General features: G+C 48.3%; 3 protein-coding genes and 2 non-coding genes across 16 annotated transcripts in view; 2 read left to right on the top strand and 3 right to left on the bottom strand.

The window, feature by feature from the left end:
• The window catches only part of LOC102943236 (zinc finger protein 883), a 2438435-nt gene that overhangs the window by 2048457 nt on the left and 369950 nt on the right, over window positions 1-20028 (top strand). The gene's annotated exons all lie outside the window — the stretch shown is intronic.
• Window positions 1-20028, bottom strand: part of LOC119564595 (zinc finger protein 883) — a 1467279-nt gene that overhangs the window by 1166257 nt on the left and 280994 nt on the right. The gene's annotated exons all lie outside the window — the stretch shown is intronic.
• Window positions 1105-14123, top strand: LOC122463948 (zinc finger protein 250-like). 2 transcript variants are annotated; one of them, XR_006287751.1, is made up of 2 exons: window positions 1105-3570; window positions 14112-14123. XR_006287751.1 is itself a non-coding variant. In XM_043537525.1 (1 exon), exon 1 carries the CDS (start codon window positions 1150-1152, stop codon window positions 2278-2280), a length of 1131 nt encoding a protein of 376 aa, XP_043393460.1. In that variant the 5' UTR covers window positions 1105-1149; the 3' UTR covers window positions 2281-4180. The 2 variants fall into 2 exon arrangements, 1 of the variants encoding a protein (XP_043393460.1); XM_043537525.1 differs by lacking the exon at window positions 14112-14123 and having other exon boundaries at window positions 1105-4180.
• On the bottom strand, window positions 10123-10194 carry TRNAE-CUC. The gene has a single exon. It is a non-coding gene; the product is annotated as a tRNA-Glu (tRNA).
• TRNAM-CAU lies at window positions 17457-17529 on the bottom strand. Its single transcript has one exon. It is a non-coding gene; the product is annotated as a tRNA-Met (tRNA).

Raw genomic sequence — 20028 nt, forward strand, 5'->3', positions numbered from 1 at the left:
ATTTCCGGAAAACACTGGCCCTAGTTGTAATATTAAATCCGATAGACTCAAGATATAGGCCTGTGTTGATCAGATCTGTCCCTCTGCCTTTACGGAGTTCACTCTGCTTGTGAGTTCTACCCCTTCCCCCATTCTGTGTCTGCCTTGTCTATTTACATTGAAGCTTCTTCAGGGCACGGGCCATCGACTCTTCTCGGTTTGTACTGTGCCTAGCAAAATGAGGACCCACTGTTAGTTGGCCCTTAGGCACTAAGATAATGAATATGATTTATAATAATCATCTCCTGGCACTTTGAGCCAAGGAAGCCGGCCTCGGGACGTTACTACTTAAAAACGAGCTGTGCTTAAAAGCATGGAATATTCTTTGAGACAAGTATCCCACAAATTCCACTGACCTCCCTTGGTTTCTTTGCCTTGAGCAGGGTTTCCAGTTTCCAGAACTGATGTGATCTCGCAGCTGGAACGAGGGGAGGAGCCGTGGGTCCCAGACGTTCATGGCTCTGAGAAAAAAGTGCTCCTGAGAGCTGCCTGCACAGGTGAGGCATTGGTTAAACCAACCCCCAAACTGTCTGTGAATACAGGAAACATTTGGGATGCCCTACAAAGACCTTGTGAGCTCTCCAAGTTGAGGATTGTTCCCTGCAGATGTGGAATCATTAGGCAGAGGTCACTCATGGCTTCCCACGTATCCTGACTGACAACTGGCAGCAGGTCCCTCCCCAATCTCGCTGTCCCCTGAGATTTCTTCTGAGATACGGACCCAGAACTCATCCTTTCCTTTCTCTCCTCTGGGGAAGGTTTAAGGGAAAATCAGCTCCTGATAGGTTTGATCTCTCCTGTACATATTTTGGTTTCTTCATCCCTTTTTCCATTCTTCTCTCTGAGATTTCCTTTCTCTCTGGCACAGGCAGAGATTTACGTCTGGATTCTCTCTGTCTCCCATCAGGTGTTGGGATGGTGAGTGAAAACGAGGAGGAACCCCATCAGGAAGATGCTGAGTGAGTAGAAGCACATGGGATGTTCTCAGGAAGGTCCAAAGGGAATGATTCTGGGAGCTGTGCATGCCCAGAAAAAACAAAAGCCTGTGAGAGTCAGCAGAGGCCAGAGGAAAACCTCAGTAGCCAGTCAGACCTTCTTACACGTGAGAGAATGAACTTGGAAGGAACACGCTACACATGCCTCGAGTGTGGGAAAAGCTTCAAAGGGAGCTCTGACCTTCTCACACATCAGAGAATCCACACGGGTGAGAAACCTTACGCGTGCAGTGTGTGTGGGAAATGCTTCAAGCGGAGCTCACACCTCATTGCACATAAGAGAATCCACATAGATGAGAAACCTTATGGCTGCCCTGAGTGTGGGAAACACTTCAAGCAGAGCTCACACCTTATTCCACATCGGAAAATCCACACGGGTGAGAAACCTTATGGATGCCCTGAGTGTGGGAAACACTTCATTGACAGTTCATCCCTCCTCTCACATCAGCGAATCCACACAGAAGAGAGGCCCTACACATGCTCTGAGTGTGGGAAAAGCTTCAGTTATAGCTCAGCCCTTACTGCGCATCAGCGAATCCACAAGGGTGAGAAACCTTATGGATGCCCTGAGTGTGGGAAATGGTTCATTGATAGCTCAGCCCTCATCACACATCAGCGAATCCACACAGGAGAGAGGCCCTACACATGCTCTGAGTGTGGGAAAAGCTTCAATCGGAGCTCAAACCTGATCACACATCAGCGAATCCACACGGGAGACGCACCCTACACATGCTCTGAGTGTGGGGAACGCTTCCGTTATAGCTCAGCCCTTAGCACACATCAGAGAATCCACACCGGTGAGAGACCCTACATATGCTCTGAGTGCGGGAAAAGCTTCAATCAGAGCTCTACCCTAATCACACATCAGAGAACGCACACAGGAGAGACCCCTTACATGTGCTCTGAGTGCGGGAAAAGCTTTAATCGGAGCTCTGTACTGAGCACACATAGAAGAATCCACACGGGTGAGAAACCTTATGGATGCTCTGAGTGTGGGAAACGCTTCAATCGGAGCTCATACCTTATCATACATCGGCGAATCCATACGGGTGAGAAACCTTATGGATGCAGTGAGTGTGGGAAACACTTCAGTCAAAGCTCAGCCCTTATCACACATCAGCGAATCCACACAGGAGAGAGGCCCTACACATGCTCTGAGTGTGGGAAAAGCTTCAAGCAGAGCTCAACCCTTATTAGACATCAGAAAATCCACATGGGAGTGATCTGTAACAAATGCCTTGACTAGGGCTGGCCAAAGGTGTGTTTTTTTTTTTAAATCACATTTGCTAATTCCCTCTCAGTGATCTGTGCCCCATCTTCACCGTGGTTACTCAGCTCCCCCAGATGAGTTGCCTGCTTCTGCCTTTTGCAGCTCACCCTTCTTTGGGGTCAGTCCTGTGATCTTTTCTATCAACTCCTTTCCTTTTGAGTCGAAGGAGCGTGTGTCCCTCCAGCCAGGAATGTTCATCAGCTCCGGGTGGGAGAGAGGTTTGTTCCCAACAAGCTACACTGAGGAAAACTACCCGCACCGTACATCCACTAGGACTGCACATGGCGTTGGCTGCTGAAGTCAGTGATCTTGGTGTAAAACCACAACTACAGTTGTTGTGCAGATGCAGCCGAGGTGCAGTGGTTGGCATTAGCTTTCCCCTTGTCCTGACCTAAACTCCATCACTTTTCCTAGTCTAAACAAACCCTGAGCATCCCGGTTATACTGTTCCCCCATTTAAAAACACTTGTTAGTCATCAAGTTCCCCCACCAGGAACATATTGTTTCATTCCCAGTTGTCACAGTTCATCAAAGCGCTGTTGCTTCAGGCTTTCCTGAAGGCAGATATTTTTACTACCGTTTTCGTCCCTTTAAAATATATTGAAGTATAGCAAAGAGCAGGAACAGGGAAGGGATAGGGAAAAATGTCTTTTCCCCTCTGTAACAACAGAAGAACATAGGGTAAATCAGAGGGATTCTCCATCGCCATCCCAATCCCCCTCTTCTTCAATTGGTAAGGTCACTATTTCCCAAAGGGGCTGGGAAGAGGATTCTCTATTAAATGATTTGGAACTAAGCAAAACACCATTCATTTGCCTCCCAAAGCAGTTGTGGCCCATGCCCTGCAGGAGGTTGCTCCTGAAGTCTCCCCTTCCTAATCAGGTGCATGTTGCCTATTATTTGGGAAATGCAATCCCTTCCTAGGTAGAGATGGGAAAAATGGAATTGACATTTCTGTTCAACTCACTCCTGGGAGATGCTGTAAATGTGTAGGAAATGAAATCCATAAGGAATGTGATGGAGCTGCAGAAAGACACCTATTTTGAGTAGATACCTGACATTTGGTGTCTTACAGGGTTTCTAAGCTGCACCTGAATTTAGTCCCTTATTTAAATCTGCGCCACCAGATTAAAGAAACAAAAGGGCATATTTGGGGGAGTTATACCTCACTATTGCTACTGGTCTGTTGTGTGGTTGGTGAAGAATTCTACGCCAGAGAAGTGTAAAATTGCTACAACTCAGGTCAAAGATTTGACAAGAACTCAGGTAGAAATGACAGGTACGAGTGGTTGATTTTCACCCCGGAGATGGACACTTTGGTGACCTGTGGGCAAGGTAAACTGTTTTTAGAACGCTGCTCCCTAGTGAAGTGGCGTTGCTCACACTTCTAAAGGATGCCATGATGAAACTGGGAACAATTGTCTTTTACCATTTGGATCCAAAGTTTGGATCCAGAGAGAAACAGCTGATTCCTTCAGAGCCATCCCATGCCTATGGGTCATAAAACGGGCTGCCTTGCTGGACAAGAAGCACTTCCGTGTTGGTTAAATGATGGTAGCCAATGAGGGAATGTAACAGATTCCAAGTTCAGACTGCAGGATACATGAATGCTGAGTCCAGAGTCTGTGGTTTGGTCTCTTAGTTTTGCTCTTGAGTCTAATGCATTTGTCTCACTTCTCCGCCTCCTACTACTCTGAAAGATTAGAAAGTGTGAAAGTAGAGCACAGGTGGTTTTTCTCATGATGCAGCCTTCCCACGTAGCGTGAGACCCCTTCCACCCACACTTCTGGGAGAAGACCCGGGGAGAAATGAACTCTCAGAAATGGAAGGCTCCTAGGTTATGGTAGAATGTGACTTCACACAGAGCTCACTGGGTGAAAATGGGAATTAAGAGAAAACTGCCCTAAAGGTTTATAGTTTGTAATCTTTGAATAAATTGTTACCAGCAACAACAAAATTACACGTGAAGTTTATTAGTGTAACGTAAGAGGCTGATTCTGTGATCACTTTCAGTGTTACAGTATAATTCAGGTTTTCTTCTAGCCCCCTCCTACAAAATAGCAAATGGTGGCTAATCCTGCAATTAAAACCTGACTCCAAAGGAATGAGAGTGGGGGAACATGTGAGAGAAATAGCATGTACGAGAATAGAGACCCAGTATAGACTGGAATAATTTCTATTTCAAATGGAATTTATTTGGATAAATTTTAAAATAAATCTTCTGTTAGGAGGAAAATTACTTGAGACGAGATGTGGAACCTTTTCTCCAGTGAGAGGGGAACAGCCAGAGAGTTCCCCAGGGCTCTTGTTCGCAAAGCAAAGATGTCAGCTTAGGCAGGAGATGTCAAGATGTACAATGGTGATGGGCGTGTGATGGGAGCTTTTCTGAGTGGTTGTTATTTGGTTCGTTTTTTTCATGTAATTTTTGTTTTGTTTTTGCAACCAGTTATTTTTATAGGTGCTAAGGCCCCTTCTCCTTTTGAGCACAGCTCTCTAACCCTCAGGCCTGGCTCTGGAAACCTCAGAACCGGCTTTGTGTTTCTTTCATGTTTGCTATCTTTGGGGTTCGCACATCCACACGACATGCAGTTCACAGCAACGGATACTTTGAGAAACCTGCTGGGTGAAGCAGGCCTTTTCCAAACTGACATTGGCCCAAATTCTGCTTCAATTCAGCTGGATTGGGACACGTCTGTGTCAAAGGAGTGTTCACACCTGATTTGCCCAGAGACCTCAGGGGAGGAGTGGTAAGATATAGGATAAGTAGGAATTGACAACAATGAGGTTAAATATAAGGTGAAAGACCCTCACCTTGCAGGTCAACAAGCCTGTTCTGTTCATTCCCTCCAATGCATCTGGCACTGGTCACTCTCAGGTAGCACACTGGGCTTGATGGACCATTGGTCTGACCCAGTCTATGACCAGTCTTGCGTTCTTGTGTTCTGTAAGCCCTCTACGGCCTTGTCTACACCGGCAAGTTTCTGCACAGGAAAGCAGCTTTCTGCGGTGTAACTCCCGAGGTGCACACACAGATTTCATGATGCATGATAGAAAGGGGCCAAAGTGAAGGAGCTGTGGCATTCCTACCACAAGGTGCAGGAGGCAAACGGCTGCTCCATATTGGGGGCTAACTAACCCCATCATCACAGCAAGAATCTACCTAGCACCTGGAGAAAAAATATAAATGAGAGTCAAAGACACCCCCACGTGGCCTGTCTCGTCCCCAATCTCAACACCTGGAAGATTGTCTGGAAGACTCAGAATTTGAACTGCGGAGATTGGTCCCAGGCTGAGAGGGAATTCAGTCTGTGTATTAAGAACTCAACATTGCCTGGAGCAACCAGTGAGTGAGAAAAGCTGTTTGATCCAATTCTTGCTTAGTATATTCAAATTAGAGTTCAGACTGAGAGTCTATTTCCATTTGTTATGTAACCACTTTTGACCTCTGTGACCAACACTTATACTGAGTTAAAATCTAACTTTCTGTAGTTAATAAACTTATTTTAATATTTTATACTTACACCTGAGTTTGTCCAAAGTGCTTGGGAAAGTTGCTCACATGACAAAGGCTGGTGCATGTCCCCTTTATTTTTGATGAAGTGGCGAACTAATTAATGAGCTTACAGTTTTCAAGAGAAGGCCGTGAGTCGTGTAAGATGGTACATTTCTGAGGTGCAAGGCTGAGAGCTGGGGAGATATGCTGGTGTCTCTGTATAATTGAGGAGTGGCTTATAGAGCATTCATGCAACTTAGTTGGGTGCTTTGCTGCATGTTGTTGGCCAAATGATCATAGAACCTAGGATATCGGGGTTGGAACAGACCTCAGGAGGTATCTAGTCCAACCCCCTGACCAGAGGAGGACCAATCCCCAACTAAATCATCCCAGCCAGGGCTTTGTCAAGCCTGACCTTAAAAACTTCTAAGGAAGGAGATTCCACCACCTCCCTAGGTAACGCATTCCAGTGTTTCACCACCCTCCTAGTGAAAAAGTTTTTCCTAATATCCAACCTAAACCTCCCCCACTGCAACTTGACCATTACTCCTTGTCCTGTCATCTGCTATCACTGAGAATAGTCTAGATCCATCCTCTTTGGAACCACCTCTCAGGTAGTTAAAAACAGCTATCAAATCCCCCCTCATTCTTCTCTTCCGCAGAGTAAACAATCCCAGTTCCCTCAGCCTCTCCTCATAAGGCATGTGTTCCAGTCCCCTAATCATTTTCGTTGCCCTCTGCTGGACGATTTCCAATTTTTCCACATCCTTCTTGTACTGTGAGGCCCAAAACTGGACACAGTACTCCAGATGAGGCCTCACCAATGTTGAATAGAGGGGAACGATCACGTCCCTCGATCTGCTGGCAATGCCCCTCCTTATACAGTCCAAAATGCCATTGGCCTTCTTGACAACAAGGGCACACTGTTGACTCATCTCCAGCTTCTCGTCCACTGTAACCCCTAGGTCCTTTTCCGCAGAACTGCTGCGTAGCCATTCGGTCCCTAGTCTGTAGCGGTGCATTGGATTCTTCCATCCTAAGTGCAGGACTCTGCACTTGTCCTTGTTGAACCTCATCAGATTTCTTTTGGCCCAATCCTCCAATTTGTCTAGGGCCCTCTGTATCCTATCCCTACCCTCCAGCGTATCTACCTCTCCTCCCAGTTTAGTGTCATCTGCAAACTTGCTGAGGGTGCAATCCACACCATCCTCCAGATCATTAATGAAGATATTAAACAAAACCGGCCCCAGGACCGACCCTTGGGGCACTCCACTTGATACTGGCTGCCAACTAGACATGGAGCCATTGATCACTACCCGTTGAGCCCGACAATCTAGCCAACTTTCTACCCACCTTGTAGTGCATCCATCCAGCTCATACTTCTTTAACTTGCTGACAAGAATACGGTGGGAGACCGTGTCAAAAGCTTTGCTAAAGTCAAGGAATAACACGTTTACTGCTTTCCCCTCATCCACAGAGCCAGTGATCTCATCACAGAAGGCAATTAGATTAGTCAGGCATGACTTTCCCTTGGTGAATCCATGCTGACTGTTCCTGATCACTTTCCTCTCCTCTAAGTGCTTCAGAATTGATTCTTTGAGGACCTGCTCCATGATTTTTCCGGGGACTGAGGTGAGGCTGACTGGCCTGTAGTTCCCAGGATCCTCCTCCTTCCCTTTTTTAAAGATTGGCACTACATTAGCCTGTTTCCAGTCGTCCAGGACTTCCCCCGATTGCCATGAGTTTTCAAAGATAATGGCCAATGGCTCTGCAATCACAGCCGCCAATTCCTTTCGCACTCTCAGATGCAGCGCATCCAGCCCCATGGACTTGTGCACATCCAGCTTTTCTAAATAGTCCCGAACCACTTCTTTCTCCACAGAGGGCTGGCCACCTCCTCCCCATGCTGTGCTGCCCAGGGCAGTAGTCTGGGAGCTGACCTCGTGAAGACAGAGGCAAAAAAAGCATTGAGTACATTAGCTTTTTCCACCTCCTCTGTCACTAGGTTGCCTCCCTCATTCAGGAAGGGGCCCACACTTTCCTTGGCTTTCTTCTTGTTGCCAACATACCTGAAGAAACCCTTCTTGTTACTCTTAACATCTCTCGCTAGCTACAACCCCAGGTGTGATTTAGCCTTTTTGATTTCATGCCTACATGCCCGAGCAATATTTTTATCCTCATCCCTGGTCATTTGTCCAATCTTCCACTTATTGTAAGCCTCTTTTTTGTGTTTAAGATCAGCAAGGATTTCACTGTTAAGCCAAGCTGGTCGCCTGCCATATTTACTATTCTTTCTACACGTCGGGATGGTTTGTCCCTGTAACCACAATAAGGATTCTGTAAAATACAGCCAGCTCTCCTGGACTCCTTTCCCCCTCATGTTATTCTCCCAGGGGATCCTGCCCATCACTTCCCTGAGGAAGTCAAAGTCTGCTTTTCTGAAGTCCAGAGTCCGTATTCTGCTGCTTTCCTTTCCTCCTTGTGTCAGGATCCTGAACTCGACCATCTCATGGTCACTGCCTCCCAGGTTCCCATCCGCTTTTGCTTTCCCTACTAATTCTTCCCGGTTTGTGAGCAGCAGGTCAAGAAGAGCTCCGCCCCTAGTTGGTTCCTCCAGCACTTGCACCAGGAAATTGTCCCCTACAGTTTCCAAAAACTTCCTGGATTGTCTGTGCACCGCTGTATTGCTCTCCCAGCAGATATCAGGATGATTGAAGTCGCCCATGGGAACCAGGGCGTGCGATCTAGTAGCTTCTGCGAGTTGCCAGAAGAAAGCCTCGTCCACCTCATCCCCCTGGTCCAGTGGTCTATAGCAGACTGCCACCACGACATCACCCTTGTTGCTCACGCTTCTAAACTTAATCCAGAGACACTCAGGTTTTTCTGCAGTTTCGTACTGCCTGCTTGTGAAGATGCTCTTCCCTCTCTTCGTTAGGTGGAGCCCGTCTTGCCTAGCACTCCTCCTTCTTGGAACACTATCCCATGGTCAAAGAATCCAAAGCCTTCTCTCCGACACCACCTGCGTAGCCATTCGTTGACTTCCACGATTCGACGATCCCTACCCCGGCCTTTTCCTTCCACGGGGAGGATGGACGAGAACACCACTTGCACCTCAAACTCCTTTATCCTTCTTCCCAGGGCCTCGTAGTCCGCAGTGATTCACTCAAGGTCATTCTTGGCAGTATCATTGGTGCCCACGTGGAGAAGCAGGAAGGCGTAGATGGCATATCTCTTTCAACTTCTAGAGACTTTCTAAAGCACAACCGATTTTTATATGTCGTCTCCCTGCTCCCTTTATAAGGGAATGGAAGATGGTTGCTACCATTCTGAGAAAGTAATGTTGAACCTCAAACTCCTGCATGGTGGGCCAGACTGCCAAGCAACCAGCACCTACAACTTCTACCACCTTTTGTTTTCAAAATAGCTGAGCCCTCAGTGTGTTGAGCCTTTCTGAAAATCTGGCCAAAATGTTTATTGCCCAAATGGGAGCTGAGTTCACCTGAAAATCTGGCTCTAGGGGTGGGGGTGAGACCTTCTGAAAATTCTGGCCCATGTGTCTGGAAGCTCGAAGAACCTTCAGAACTTTTATCGTGTGCTAGAACCTGATGAGAAAACCTTCCTTCTGTCGAACTCAGCAGAGATTTTCTCATTGACTTACAATCACAATGTTTCATCTTGATCCCAGATTTAGGTATCAACAAAATGCATTGATTGTATTTTTACAAGCAGTGTGAAACAAACACCCCTAGTTGGGCAGAGGGATAGAAGTAGGTCTGCCACTAAACCACATTGCCTTTCATCAGTAGCTACCTCAGCAAGGTAGTAACCAGTGGCCAACAGGTGAAAGGCCCATCGTCTATGCTTAGAACACGACAGCAGGTAGACCTCAGGAATGGAAGAGGCTAATGGTCAGTTTTGCCGAGATGGTTACTTCCAAAGACTGGTATATAGAGCGGGATGAAAGTTTTTTGCGTGAATATTTTATTTGGTGAAATAATTTGGTTGACCCAAAATGATTTTTTGGTTTTGTTTCAGCAAGAAAACTGACATCTTGGGTCAACCTGAGTGTCTATTACTGTTGTTATAACATTGGTTAGGCTAGCTAGCAAGGGGGAACAAGAATTTGCACCTATTTGTGGACATCGAGGTGCACAGTGGAAACATGTCCACATTGTGCTCCTAATCAGTGGGAAGCTTTGATTTTGATATGGTCTCCAAAGCCCTTGCCAAGATCACGTAGAAGATGGGGAAGTCAGGGAAAAACTGTCAATTTGTTAAAATTGCAAGTGAAGAATAAATTAAGGTGTTTTGAAATAAAGTCACTTTTCCCTGACTGGGAATTGAACCCAGGCCGTGGCGGTGAGAGCGCCAAATCCTAACCACTAGACCACCAGGGAGAGGATGAGGCTGTTGTTCTTCTCAGCTGTGCTACACTTCCTTAGGCTATTTTCTGTCCAATTTCTGAAGCTGCTCCTCTGTCCATTCCCTGAGCGGCTAAGAGCAGAGCGGGCAGGAACCCCTGTGCTCAGGGTCACAACCTGAGCCCAACCCAAGCCACTGAAACAAACTCAAATGATGCGTCAGCTTCCTCCACTAGGATCACAGAGCAACAGAGAGAAAACCCAGGAGGAACAATCCTCCTCTGCCTTCATTGACCCCATTGCAACCCTCTCAGCAGCCGACCTGGGCCTTCTTCTGGGAAGGACATTGAGCTGATAGGAACTTTGGCATAGAGAGCAAGGGAGGGAGTTTGCTCCCCCTCATTGTGACCTGATTGCATTCTGACTCCATGTAACGGGGCTCTGAGCTTTGCCACCTTCTGAATTCTGTGTCCTCAACAAGCAGCCAAAGTGCTGAACCCCCTGGACCCTTCTGCTGGGAGCATGGGGATTGCACAGGAGCTGCAAGCCCTTTTTGCCTCTCCTTCTCCTCCTCCGCTTCCCCGGACTTTCCCCACCAATGGTTTCATCAGACTCTGGAGGAATCCAAGTCCCTGCAGCTTTCCCTCACCCACCTTGTAAGGCAAACAGTGATTCCCTTCTCTGACACTCCTAGGGCCACATTTTCTTTGAGGAGCTTCTCCCCAGGGGGTCTGATGTCCTGCAAAAATGCAAAATCACTTACCGTGGAATTCTCTCCCCAGAACATCTGAGACAATATTGACTTAAACAACTGAACTAACTGTGATCATCTGCCCTTCGTTCAGTTACTTTGGGTTCTGCTGTTGTTCACCATTTCTGAGTGGAGATTTTAAATCACAGCTGTTTCTTTATTAGCATGTCATGGGCTATTATCAGCAGGAGGAAAAATCACTTTTTGTAGTGGTAATCAGGGTGGAACATTTCAAACAGTTCTTTGTGAGTTCAATCCTTGAGGGGGCCATTTAGGCATCTGGGGCAAAAACTGGGGATTGGTCCTGCCTTGAGCAGTGGATTGGACTAGATGACCTCCTGAGGTCCCTTCCAACTCTGTGATTCTGTGAAAGGACATATCAGAGGGCAGGGGACTTGACAAAGCCCTGGCTGGGATGATTTAGTTGGGGTTGGTCCTGCTTTGAGCAGGGGGTTGGGCTAGATGACCTCCTGAGGTCCCTTCCAACCCTGATCTTCTATGATTTTAAGGCAACCCCCATCTTTTCATGGACTCTGTATATATATCTTCCTGCGGTATTTTCCACTCCATGCATGTGATGAAGTGGGTTTTAGCCCACGAAAGATTACACCCAAATAAATTTGTTAGTCTCCAAGGTGCCACAAGTCCTCCTCATTGTTTTTGCTGATACAGCCTAACACGGCTACCACTCTGAAAGGAAATCAGTGTTATTTCAAAGGAAATGTGATGTTGTCTGTTAAAAGGCTGGCTTCAAAATTTCCATTTGTTATCTTCTCAATCCTCACACCCCGACCCTGCCTAGACAGGAAAGGAGGGGAAATGTGATCATCAGTCAATAGAGATTTCTGACATGAAAAGGGGACATGAGGCTGTTTGCAGTTAGCTCAAAAGAAATGAAAGAGGGGGAAACTCCTGTCTTGGAGCTAAATCTGCAGGACAAAAGGTTGGGATTCTTCGAGGCTCATATTTGTTATGTAGCTGGCAATCTCCAAACTTATGGTCTATTCCTTCCCTCAAAATTCAGGGTAATCCCCACCTTCAGACCCTAAAGTTTCATGAAAGGAAAAAATAATGAGGAAGAAAGCTTGATAAAGGACTTGGAGTGAATGAAAAGACAAAGAATCAGAAGCAAAAGAAGACACTGTTTCTGCCCGATGACCCGGAGGCCTTTCATGCCTGAGGCGAATGTGGTAATAACCTACACTGCAAAAACCAGTCATGGCGAGCTTTTGGCCTGTTTAGTGGAGCTTTCTCAGTAGCCACTGCGTCAGCTATTTCAGCGTTTCTCTTTGAAGAACAGGAACACAAAGAACACCAATGGCTTCTTTTTGACCTCAAATATCCATCAGAAATGCTACGATAGCTCCTCCAGTTTCCCCTTCTCACCAGGAGACAAAACACAGGAAAGCTCCAAACCAAGAAAGCTCACTTTCACTTCACTTTCCCATGGGCATTTCCCTGCCAGGTCCCTGGCACAGCAAGACACAAGAAATGCAGGAAAATAAAGCTGAGTGAAGGAAACCTGCAGGTACTTCGATCCCTCCAGCGTCAGAGGAAACCATTTGTGGGGAAGGGTCCGGCTTACCCAGGAGGACAAAGAGATGAAACATGGACTCGCCGATGCTGTGCAAAACATCACGATCCCAGAGCCCATGTAACGCGAGGGTCAGCACTTTGGCTGCTTCCTGCCTGCACAGAGGTGACAAACTGGGGGCAGCCAAAGCTGGGAAACCTGATTATAGACACTGAGTCAGAATGCTATCTGCTCACGTCAAGTGGAAGCAAATCCCCTCCCTGGCTTTCTATGCCAAAATTATAATCAGCGGAGTGGTTTTCCTGGACAAGCCACTAGGTAGGCGGAAGAAGAAGCGGAGAGGGATGCGGTGGGGTAAATGAAAGCAGAGGAGGATTGTTCCTCTTTTGTGTTGCTCTTGGGATTCTGATGGACTATGTATCTATCTATCTAGGCAACAGTATTTGCTGTTGTTTCAGGTGGGGCACTCAGTGTGTAACGTTTTTCTGACAATCTGTGTCTCGAAAATTCTAGCCAATATGCCTGGAAGTTCCAAGAACCATCAAATTATGAAGGAATTTGAGGTCCTTTTTTATATTACCATTTATCAGTAGTTATTATTTGTAGAGCAAAGATTAATCTTTCGTTTTTTTAGATCCAGCTCTACGCTCATTCTTGTTGCTATTTGCCATGTATCTATAGCTATCTAGCTATAAAGGCAACCGGTTTTTGCTCTTGTTTCTTTGTATTTCTACACTGCAACTTTACAGCCCAAGCCGCATGACCCTGATTAATGTGACATGGGCCAGCCGTGGGTGATTCATTGCACTGTAGACGTATCCTAACGTTATGTCTGCACAGCGATTAAAACACCCAGGGCACCTGTCTCAGAGCCAGGGGCAGCTGACTCAGGCTTCTGGGGCTGGGGCTGCAGGGCTATAAAATGAGAGTGGAGACAGATGGGCTTGAGCGCAACCTCTGAGACCCCACGGGGGGTGAGGGTTTCCGAACCCAGACTTCAGCATGAACACTAGTATCTGCACCCCACATTTGGGCCCCACAGCTTGAGCTCCAGGAGCCCACGTCAGGTGACCCAGGCCAGCCCTGCTGCCATCTTTATCCCGGGAGAGAGGGACTCTACGGGGACGTCTCCATTGCAATGTCAGCCCAGGGGTGGCAGGCTGTGCTCAAAGCAGCACCCTGGAAGCCCCATAGTCCCCACTCTCATAGAATTAAGGTATGATTTGTACAAAGTCGGCCTGGTGAGCTATCATTGTAAAAGTCGTGATCTGTTGAAGGCTAATACCTGGGTGGATGGTGTGTGCTAGCCGTGTCTGGGAAGTGGTGGAGTTTTGCTCTGGGTGCGTTACTGAAATATGTGATGAGGCTGGGAAATGGCCACCGCCAGCCTTTCCGGTGAGACGCTGGAGAAGCCAGACTTGCTGCTGGCCCAGTAAAGGTATCCATGCTCCCAAGGACTCTCCCAGGAACCGTGTACAATGCGGACTCCTCCGAGACAGCCCGGAGACAATGGACACTGCTTGACTAACATCAAAGCAGAGGAACTTCCTAGCAAGTTGGAAGAAAATATGAAAGATGGGAAGAGACATCATGACTTGGCCTCTCTCCCCCACAACTCAACATCTGGCAACGCTTCTGGAGGACAAAGACTGAACTGAAATAATTCAGAGATCAGAAGAGAATAATAATAATCCATTCAAATCAAAGTCCCCAAAGAGACTAGTATTGGTTTCTCAGCAGAAAACTTTCTATTTGGGGATTTTGTTTTCCCACTCAGACCTTGCCAAGGGAAGCAGAGAGAAAATCTTTGAGTTGCCTCCGCCAGAACAGCTTGGCCTAGACACGCTAGCTGTGGGTCACTGTCGTGGCCTTGCTGAGGACAGGGGCATTTTAATAATTTGGGGAGGTCTCAGGGTGTTTGGGGGAGATTATGAGGCTGTTACCTTTTGAGATAAAAGCTAAGAAATACAGAATGAGACAATTCTTTCATACATCTGGGCTTTAGACATATTTCATTTAAAGCAGGGGGTCTAACATGCTGTGAGAAAGTGGAAACTTTGGAAGCTCAAATAATTCAGTTTTTTCTATGTCTTGTGCGTGTGTAGATGGCACAGCACGTTAATTTATAAGCACATCGTTCTTAACTTCGTTAAATATTATGTGGTGTATTAACTCTATCAAGGGGGTTGTCCAATACAATGACTTTTCCATGCGTTGCCCAAAACATATTTTTAATATTATTTAAATGCACCGAACTCCTTGAACATAAAGTTATTTCATTCCTGTGAAGCGTGTTGGTAGCTCAGTTAATTGAGTTTATTGTCACTCTGTGTGTGTGTGTGAGGTACAACACAATAATTTAGTGATGCTGAAAACGTTCCCTTCTCCCTCCGGAACTGCTTTGGAATCACCTTCCCTTTGTAGATTAATCTACTCCTGTGTCTGTATGAGGAAAATATGGTTTCTATGAAAAAAATTCATTGTTTATTTAAAAGGACTGACACCAAACGGCCACACTATGGGGATACAACACCATGAATAAGAACAGGAGGACTTGTGGCACCTTAGAGACTAACAAATTTATTGGAGCATAAGCTTTCGTGAGCTACAGCTCACTTCATCGGATGCATGCAGTGGAAAATACAGTGGGGAGACTCCTATACACAGAGAACATGAAACAATGGGGGTTACCCTCCACACTGTAACCAGAGTGATCAGGTACGGTGAGCTATTACCAGGAGGAGAGCCGGGTGGGGTGCGGGAAAGCTTTTGTAGTGATCATTGGAATTAATTTGCAAACTGGATACAGTTAACTTAGGCTTGACTAGAGACTGGGAGTGGATGTTTCATTACACAAAGTAAAACTATTTCCTCCTGTTTATTTTCCGCCCCCACTGTTCTCACATGTTCTTGTCAACTGCTGGCAATGGCCGACCTTGATTACCACTGGAAATCCGAGAAAAAAGACGAGAGCAGAGTGGTTTCTAGACACCCTCCCATCCATCTAACACACACACACACACACACACACACACAGACTTTTCTAAGGCATTAACTTTTCCTTCTCCTTTATGATTCTTTAATGCATCTGGAAATACCAATTCCTAGAGGCCCCTTTCACAGAGCAAACAACCACAGAGCAATGAGAAAGCTGGGGGCTGCCAGGTTGTTGAGGGCAAGTCTTGAAAGGGATGCACAAACAATTCAGCTGGATCCCCGGCAACCAGATGTGGGGATTAGCTGCCACAGCTGTGGCTGCTGCTCTGAGGGGAGCGGTATAAACTGTCTGCCTGTGGATGCAGCCCACCGACTGCTTCTCCTGGGGCAGATGGTGAGTGGTTGGTCAGGGATGCTGCACCGGCTGGGGTCTGGAATATGAACAGGGGTCTAAGGAACCTGCCTTCAGAGGAGGTCGAGGATACGGAGGCCGTGGAGTCTCAGCATCTCAGTCATCAGGAGTCCAAGCTGCTGGGGGGTGAGCTTGTGGGCAATGGCCCAACTGGATTGTTTGTGCATCCCTTTCGCCACGTCCCTTGTGATCCACCAGGGCTTGCAGCACCATGGAAGAGTACCCGGTTTATGTACTGGGTGCCCCGCTGTTCCGGGGCCAAGAGAGGGATATACATTATGTCTATCGCCCCGCCGCAGTCAGGGAACCCCAGCACATTAAAGCCACCCACAATGGTCTGCACATTTCCCAAAGTCACGACCCTTGATAGCAGCTGGTCAATGATTGGGTTGGCTACTTGGATCACAGCAGCCCCCACAGTAGATTTCCCCACTCCAAACTGATTCCCGACTGACTGGTAGCTGTCGGGCGTTGCAAGCTTCCGCAGGGCTATGGCCACTCGCTTCCCAGCTGTGAGGGCGGCTCTCATTTTGGTGTCTTTGCACTTCAGGGCAGGGGACAGCAAGTCGCAAAGCTCCATGAAAGTGGCCCTTACGCATACAAAAGTTTCTCAGCCACTGGGAATCATCCCACACCTGCAACACGATGCGGCCCCAGCAATCTGTGGTTGTTTCCTGGGCCCAGAATCGGCGTGCCACGGCACGAACCTGGCCCAGCGCCACCGTGATCTCCCAACTGCCACATGCCGTGCCCTCTTTGTTCATGTCCTCATCAGTATAGTAATCGCACCGTCGTCGCTTCCTCACCCCGTTTTGCAGGGACTGCACATACTGCTGGATAATGCACGAGGTATTTACAACGGTCAGAACTGCAGCGGAGATCTGAGCGGGCTCCATGGCGCCTGCACGGGTAATCCTGGGAAACGGGCGCGAAATGCAGGAGAGCAGAGTGGCAGCGGAAGGGGTGCTGTTTGGTTCGTGGTAGCCGAACAAAGGCGGGAAATGGTTGTCTTCTGTGGCTTTCACGGAGGCGGGAGCCCAGGACAGACAACCCGGAGAAGCACGGAAGCGTGGCACCAGCGGGAGAGCAGAGTTGGCAGCGGAAGCGTTCGAAGAGGAAGAGGAAGAGTAGACAGTAGAGATTACATCGGAAGGGGAGAGGAAATGAGAGGCGGATTCATAGTTGCAGGAGAGCAAGCGGTGCGCCGTCTGCTGAAAGCAGGATGGCGTCTGCATGCCAAAAAGGCGTGAAACGATTGTCCGCCAGAGCTTCCCGATGACACGCAGCAGAAACACCCGCAAGAATGGTTTTGCCCCATCGTGCACTGGGAGCGTTACCCAGAATTCCTATGGGCGGCGGGGACTGCGGGAACTGTGGGATGGCGACCCACGGTGCACCGCTCCGACATTCGATGCTAGCCTCGGTACTCTGGACGCACTCTGCCGAATTCACGCGCTTTAGTGGGGCACCGAAGCCTGAATATCTAAAACAGCTCCCGAAATTTCGAATCGAATAATTTTAAACTAATTTCGTACTGTAGACGTCCCCTTAGAAAAGTCTCTGGGTGTGTGTTAGAGGGATGGGGAGGTGTCTAGAAACCACTCAGCTCTAGTCCCTTTTCCATGATTTCCGTTAGAAAATCTGAAGCAGGGAGCAAGAAGAGTTGCCCTCTCTGAGGCTTGAACTCAGGACCTTCAGATTATGAGACTGACACGCTGCCTGCTGCGCTAAGAAGGCTTGGAAGAGCTTTAGGCTCGGTGCTTATAGGAGCCTCCTCCAGCAGTGAGGGAGCCCGGCGTGTGCTGGAAGAAGCGGGGAGCTCTGGTGCCCACACACCTGTCCTGGCAGCTTTCTCCGCAGCAAAGAAATCAATTCTCCCTGCCCCTCAGCAACCCACCCGGAGCTAGTGCCAGCATGGATGGGGGGTCCCAAGCTTTGCACCAACGTCCCCATTTTAGACCTTCCTCTCATGGCACTTTCCATGGGAATGAGGACAAGCAAGCTGGGGAAGCTACATGGGGTGATAGAAACCAGGGCTGCAGGGAAGGCTTGAACTCACAACCCCAGCAATATTGCCCTTTGCACTAACCACCTGCACCCCTGCAGGGGCTCCTTGGACAGCGTGGGGAAGTTGGCTGTGATCGGTCTCTGTGGTTCGCACCTTTGCCTGGCAATTGAAAGGCTGCCGGTTCAAACCTCACTCAAGTTGTGTCTTTCCAGCAGTGAGACTCCAGTCCATTTTAACAGGAAGAAAATCTCCTCTATTCTTGTCTAGCCCCATTTGACTCCTTCTGCTGTCTTCTTCCTCCCCCATCACTCCCTTTCCTTCCCCATTGTGGCCATGCAGAGGGGAGCCCCAGGCAGTCTCTGTCCCCGAGAGTCTGTATCCCATAAGGGGAGGGAGGGGTCGCTGTAAAGCATTGATAATGGGTGGGGGAGGGGTGTGCGTGTTTAGGGGGAGAAAGGCTGGAGAACTAACAGTGGGGCTGGCAAGGTTCCTTCCCCACTCTGAACGCTAGGGTACAGATGTGGGGACCTGCATGAAAACCTATCTTTACCAGCTTAGGTCAAACAGTTCCCCAAGGTACAAAATATTCCACCCTTTGTCCTTGGATTGGCCGCTACCACCACCAAACAAATACTGGTTACTGGGGAAGAGCTGTTTGGAAATGTCTTTGCCCCCAAATACTTCCCAAAACTTTGCACCCCTCTTCCTGGACAAGGTTTGGTAAAAAGCCTCACCAATTTGCCTACGTGACTACAGACCCAGACCCTTGGATCTTAAGAACAATGAACAATCCTCCCAACACTTGCACCCCCCCTTTCCTGGGAAATGTTGGATAAAAAGCCTCACCAATTTGCATAGGTGACCACAGACCCAAACCCTTGGATCTGAGAACAGTGAAAAAGCATTCAGTTTTCTTACAAGAAGACTTTTAATAGAAATAGGAGTAAATAGAAGTAAAGAAATCCCCTCTGTAAAATCAGGATAGTAGATACCTTACAGGGTAATTAGATTCAAAACATAGAGAATCCCTCTAGGCAAAAACTTAAGTTACAAAAAAGATACACAGACAGAAATAGTTATTCTATTTAGCACAATTCTTTTCTCAGCCATTTAAAGAAATCATAACCTAACACGTACCTAGCTAGATTACTTACTAAAAGTTCTAAGACTCCATTCCTGGTCTATCCCCGGCAAAGGCAGCATAAAGACAGACACAGACCCTTTGTTTTTCTCCCTTCTCCCAGCTTTTGAAAGTATCTTGTCTCCTCATTGGTCATTTTGGTCAGGTGCCAGGGAGGTTACCTTTAGCTTCTTAACCCTTTACAGGTGAGAGGATTTTTCCTCTGGCCAGGAGGGATTTTAAACGGGTTTACCCTTCCCTTTATATTTATGACAGTGGGGCCCAGAGAGATTCCCCCACAGACTGGGGAGATCCCCGGCTGCCCACCATCACTCAGCTCTGGGAAGAACAACTTGGGATTGCTTGGGGAAGCCACCTTTAAAAACACGAGTGTACCATGCTAGTTACATTGTCATAAGACCAAAGCCTCCTCAAACCCAGTGTCACAATCACTGGGACGACTTTGCCCTGATATTTTACCGGCCGCAGCCACAAAGCGAGTCAAATTACGGCTCCCGTTCGGCGTCAAGGCCCACAGACAAACCCGGAGGCTTTTCCTTCCTCAGGCTCTGCCGTCATTTCATGGCTGGCCTGTTCCGAGATTCGTCGCTGTGCAAAGCAACGTCAGGCCCTTGGGAGCGTCCTGCCCCGCCCGGGTCCCACCTGCTGCCCCTGGGAAATTTAAAAGGGCCCGGGGACCCCCACCGCCGTCACCGGCAGCACAAGGGGGCTGAGGCGGCTTCCTGCCCACCCTCGCTCCGCGTGGCGTGCCGGTCTCCGAAGCGGCTGGCGGGTCCCTGCAGCTCCGGGGTGGGGGGATCTCCACACGCTGCCCCCGCCCCGAGGGCTGACTCGGCCATCTGTGGCAATGGGAGCTGCTGGGGTGGTGTCTGTGGGCAGCGGTGGGCAGAGCCCCCCACACACACCTAGGGGCTGCTGCCAGAGGGGGGTGTGGGTCACTTCTGGGAGATGCCCGAGGTCAGAGCTGCACCCCTCACTCTCTCCCACACCCCAAGCCCCAGCCCAGACCCCAACCCCCTGCACCCAAACTCCCTCCCAGAGTCCGCCCCCTGCACTCCCTCCTGCACCCTACCCCCATGCCCCAGCC

The sequence above is a fragment of the Chelonia mydas genome, chromosome 28, assembly GCF_015237465.2.
Source record: "Chelonia mydas isolate rCheMyd1 chromosome 28, rCheMyd1.pri.v2, whole genome shotgun sequence".
NCBI lineage: Eukaryota > Metazoa > Chordata > Testudines > Cheloniidae > Chelonia > Chelonia mydas.

Bases quoted from the DNA above. Each gene is read 5' to 3' on its own strand.
- LOC122463948 (XM_043537525.1), top strand. From the start codon at position 1,150: ATGAACTTGGAAGGAACACGCTACACATGCCTCGAGTGTGGGAAAAGC.